At 40.3% G+C, this 5164-nt stretch overlaps 2 protein-coding genes across 2 annotated transcripts in view; one reads left to right on the forward strand and one right to left on the reverse strand.

Moving 5' to 3' along the window:
* LOC101861908 (SH3 domain-binding protein 5) overlaps nucleotides 1-940 on the forward strand; it is a gene marked incomplete at its 5' end in the record, with an annotated part of 13287 nt that extends 12347 nt beyond the window's left edge. The window contains 1 exon segment of the mRNA XM_005106066.2: nucleotides 1-940. This exon segment is cut by the window's left edge and continues 2554 nt beyond it.
* Nucleotides 941-3770: 2830 nt separating this feature from the next.
* LOC101862969 (ectonucleotide pyrophosphatase/phosphodiesterase family member 5) overlaps nucleotides 3771-5164 on the reverse strand; it is a gene marked incomplete in the record, with an annotated part of 13931 nt that continues 12537 nt past the window's right edge. Inside the window, 2 exon segments of the mRNA XM_013086834.2 lie at nucleotides 3771-4201; nucleotides 5104-5164. Coding sequence (XP_012942288.1) covers nucleotides 3887-4201; nucleotides 5104-5164 — 376 coding nt within the window.

Below are 5164 nucleotides of genomic sequence, written 5' to 3' on the forward strand. Positions count from 1 at the left end.
GGGGGGGGGATACCCATCCTGTTTCTTGAAAGGAGTAGATTTTTTAACTCTTTAACCTCCTGGTGGACAATCTTCAGACTTTAAATTCCATTTAGAATTTGCACACCATGTCATTATTGTTTTACTCCTGCCTTTTAGCAGTGTGGCCAGGTCGTCTGCCTTGATGTTTTCCCAAGTGCCTTTGCGAGAGACAGGCCACTGGCAGGTCTGAAGATTGTTCCAGCTTTCGCCAAATTCATACTATTAATGGATGTAAAATTCAGAGCAATATCAATCTCTTAACGCCAGAAAGTATAAAATATTGTTTAAATCCTCTGGGCAGTATTCCTTGAATATGGTGTGATTGCTGTGTTGATATTACGTTGGTAAACCTCTTTTTTTTTGTACTGTCTCATTGGGTATCCAAGTGCAATTACGTACGGCTGTTTTTGGTATGAAGCACATTTATACAGGCCACACAAAGTAAACTATGCAGTTTGTATGTCTGAAAGTTTTGATTTCTGGTTCCATTGACTGAGAAGAGGTAACAATATGCAAAGAATGTCTTCTACTGAGCTATGTACAGATGTATGTTATTTTATTCTTTTGTGTATTGTATGTGTATACTTTTTTATCTTCATATTTGAGTGTGAATGACTGAAGGAATAAATGCACGAGCGAGTGAGTGAACGTGTGCGTGTGTGTGTACGTCGTGTGTGTGTGTGTGTGTGTGTGTGTGTGTGTGTGTGTGTGTGTGTGTGTGTTTGTGAGTGTTTGTTTGTGAGTGTGTGTTTTGGTGGTGAGTGTGCATTAGAGTACTGATGTTCTACCTGAATATTCATTTAAAAGTTGACATGTGGGTGTATGGTACAGGGTTCATTCATTGATTAAAAAGTATATTTTTACATATGTTCAAGTATGAATAAAGTAGAACAATGAGGTTTCTGACTCATTCTGCAAATACGCCTCTTTTGCTGTTTCATCAGGTATCATCCTTTTTGTTGCTCTAAAAGTGTTGGAACCCTGGAGTTCATGTTCCTAAGAGTAGAGATAAGACTAAGGCCCTCTACGTGTAAGAAAATAAAGGTTAAAAGGTAGATGAACAATACTGCGGTTAGAAGACAGGGCGGGTTGTTGCTGGGGTAGCCAGTGTGTCTCGCTCAACGAAATACCCCCTCCCCTCCCCCTTTTTACTTTCTCTGTCCCTGTCTGTCTGTCTGTCTGTCTGTCTGTCTGTCTGTCTGTCTGTCTCTCTGTCTTTCTCTCTCTCTCTCTCTCTCTCTCTCTCTCTCTCTCTCTCTCTCTCTCTCTTGCACGAACTATATAATAAGTCTGTTAATTTTGGTGTGAGCTACCAAGACAAATTCATAGTACATGTAACTAAATGCTCTACACCCCATCGACACAAATTGCTTCATTAAGGAGACAGACTGCGACGGCACAGCCTGCAGAAACGAAACTATTCGACAAAATATACAAAGTATAGATTGTGAAGCGCATGTTGAGCGGGGATTTGCGCTATATATATATAAACGGTATCTATTTATTACAAAATATACTTCGGCTCATGGGAATCGAAGCAATGTCTCTTGTGTTAAACGTTAACGAGCCTAACCACTACACCAAAGACACTGAGGGCCTTCATTCACAAGGAGTTCGCAGACTCGCGTTAAAATGATATCGGGTCTTTGCTTTGTGTTGTAAGAGCCTTAACTTCGAACTAAATGTGGGTGGTTGGTGGTGCTCTGGTGTGGTCTACTCCTTCTTTACTATCAGCAAGCATCTATCGCCCTTTCTCTCATCTTACTTTTCTTTGTAGGTTACTCTCTACTAACACCTCTTATCTTCCGCACTCATATGACCTCTTTGTGAATCAAGTGCCGTAAAACTCTTACTAAAACTGAAGAAAGACTGGAACTCTAAACATTATATTATCATGACCTCCACTCCTGCGAACCCCTTTCCTTCTACGGTCTTTCACTTCTATTCACTACCCAAGAACAAAACAATATGCATTACAGGACTACAAGCACATCAGCAATACCACTAACACACACGAAGGTATCCCACAACACATCGTATTTTCTGGACACAACTTATTTAAAATACGACATGACAGCTCAAAACATGACAGAGTAACAACGAGGATTCGATTGGGACTTTTAATTAAATGCTAACAACAACTATGAAAAGATCTAGTTTACATAAGAACATGATAGGGACATGCGTGGAGTGAGAAGTAAATAACAATCATGAAAACATTGCCTGTACAAATAACGCTTTGTATTCCTCTCTTTCCTGCTCACACACAGAGACTGAACACTGAACAGTAAAGCATACACACATTCATATACATATACACACATACAAAAACAAACACTCACTTTTTTTTAGACAAATACACGCACGTCTACACGCACATGCATTATAATGGAAACCTTCCTTCAATTCTGAATAATTTGATAGCTGTGCAAAGAAAACTACATCAGAGATACACATACCCAAGTATAGCAATCCATAACTATTAAGCATAAAATTCGGATAGAAATGTATGCTTAGACCTCAAAATCATTCATTTTAAGTGCAAGCTCCCTGCTTAATCGTTGTCAGTTGTGTGTAAAAATATATCAGCTGTAGAGCATGTAATTTGAAAAAAAGATATAAAGATAAATGATTCAATATTTATAAATCAATGACAACATAGTTATGCATAAATAACAATGATAACATGATAATAATAATAATAACTGTGATGATGATGATGATTAATATGATAAAAATAGTAATTGAACGCATTTATTTGGGGGTGCATATTTACTGTTGATGTGTGCTCAATGAGCTTTTCTCAATTAGCTACAATTGCAAGACTGATTTCTTTTATACACTTCTTATATTTTGTCCTAAACGTTTCATAAAACCGTTTGACTCTCCGTACAAGTACAAAGAATGTGTAAGTGTAAGGTCTCTTTTCCGTACCACCCGACATTTGCAACACAACCAACCCAAAGAGTCGCATAAAATTTCTTAAAGAAAAACTTTAATTAGGATTTATAATTTGATTATCTTTATATTTTGGGTACTGTTGTCTTTGGTGTAGCGGTTAGGCACTTCGCTGTCGCACACAGGCGACCCAAGTTCGATTCCCGAGTGGGGAGAAAACTTTTATCGATTGTCTCTGTATTTGTGCTGAGATGTTGCGTCCTTGTTTGCCAGGGTTGGTCCTGACAGGCAGAGCTGGAAGCCCGTCTCCTAAACTGTGTTGATTGGGGTGTGAAAACACTTTCATTAAGAAAAAACAACAACATTGTAGGCGGTTGGCGGGGGCTGTGGTGTGGTTTGCTTCTTTTTTTCAATCCCCATCTTCGCTCTTATTTATCCTCCTTCTTTTCTTTGTAGGTTACTCTCTAGTAACGCCTTTTATCTTCCACACTCGATCGTGTTGCAAGTGCCGTAAAGCGTTAACTCAAAAGTAAACACCTCATATAACACAGATCCTTGGCCAGCTGTTAAAATGTATTTTGTACTAAGCCCGAAATTTTTACTTTTAAAAAAGAATTTCTGTTTCTTAATGTGTGTTATTAGTAGCATGTGATCAAGAAATACTTCGTCAAAATTCAAAACCTAAACAGCGTTTATAAAAGCAAGACAAAATGCATAACGTCAGGCGCAATTGTTAAAGAATGAAACAATCTCTCTCTCTCTCTCTCTCTCTCTCTCTCTCTCTCTCTCTCTCTCTCTCTTTCTCTCTCTCTCTCTCTCTCTCTCTCTCTCTCTCTCTCTATCTATCTATCTATCTATCTATCTATCTATCTATCTATCTCCCCTCTCCTTCTCACTCTCATAACATATTGCTTTCAAGGCTTAATGCATTTTAGCAGCTTGCCTACAAAATACAGAAGGAACACACTCAGAGATCATAGACAGTCGCCCAGAATGTGGCCAGAGCAGAGGACAGCAGCAGTGTGGTGAGTGTGTGTGAGGCTGCGGCACCCGGAGACTGGAGCAGGGGGGAAGCTCGGTCCAGACTGCCGTTATTTGGCGCTGGTGTGATGTCCAATAGATGGCACACAAGCGAGTAGACGTCCAGGTTGCTGATTGGCTCAACGGTTTTGCCGGATTTGAAAGCCGGGCCCATGGCGATGAAGAAGGGTTTCATGTTGGGTAGGTAGTTGTCGTAGCCGTGGTCACCGACGTATGGCCTGGCTCTTCGTCTGGTGGCATTCTGGGAGAGAAAATGGCATAGGTGAGTTCTGTTGGAAATGAAAAGTAGCACATAATTGTATGTTGACAACGGTGACGACTTTATGTCTCTCATAAGAAAGAAAAACTGAAACGTGAGGCTACTATTTAAAAAAATATCCAAGTGCGCCTTGCAAAACCATGAACTATAAAGAAAAGATCTTCGCCTTTTTCTCAGTAATTATTCTCTTCTGAAAAAAATGAATATCTAAAGCCAAAGAAAATATGTAAAAGTGTTGAACGACAATAAAAATAATAATTTCATTTCTATAGATAGCGCATATCCCTGCTCTATGCGTTTTACAAACACATAGCCATAAACAAAATCCAGAAAGGAGGACAGACGTTCGTGGAGAGAACTAAGGGGGCTCTCGCGGCCAAGAGGTTAAGGTGTTGGCCTCTCATTCAAAGGTCCTGGGTTCGAATCCGTGTAGCGACGGAAAATTTTATTCTCTTAAATTGTTTCCTTTCACCTCCTTTCCTGTTCTCTAGCAATATTCTGTCGTCCGCTTTCGTCCCCTGTCTTTCTGCTCCTTGGCTCCTTCTTACTGCTGTCTTTCAGCCACACCCCTGATCTTCTGGTAGGAAAGATCTGCACCTAGTCTTCTCGAACAAGGGCGAAAAATCTCCGAGGGCCAGGGTGCAAGTTGCGCACGTTTAAGATCCCTTGGTGGTCTAAAATCGATAAGAGTAGGGTTCGGCCGCAACCCAGTAAATTTCAAAATTTCCTACAACTAAAAAAGTTTAATGTGTCCCGCGCGCTCATATGACCTTGTGCAGTTGTGAGCGCCGTAAAACACTTCAAAAAAAAAGAGAGAGAGAGAGAGAGAGAGAGAGAGAGAGAGAGAGAAAGAACTAAACACGGTTAGTAAGTAGTGCCCTCACGTCAGTGATACTCCAGCCTTCATCTGCCAACGCAAACACATCCATAACCCGGCGGTTGTGC

The sequence above is a fragment of the Aplysia californica genome, unplaced genomic scaffold, assembly GCF_000002075.1.
Source record: "Aplysia californica isolate F4 #8 unplaced genomic scaffold, AplCal3.0 scaffold00510, whole genome shotgun sequence".
Taxonomy (NCBI): domain Eukaryota; kingdom Metazoa; phylum Mollusca; class Gastropoda; order Aplysiida; family Aplysiidae; genus Aplysia; species Aplysia californica.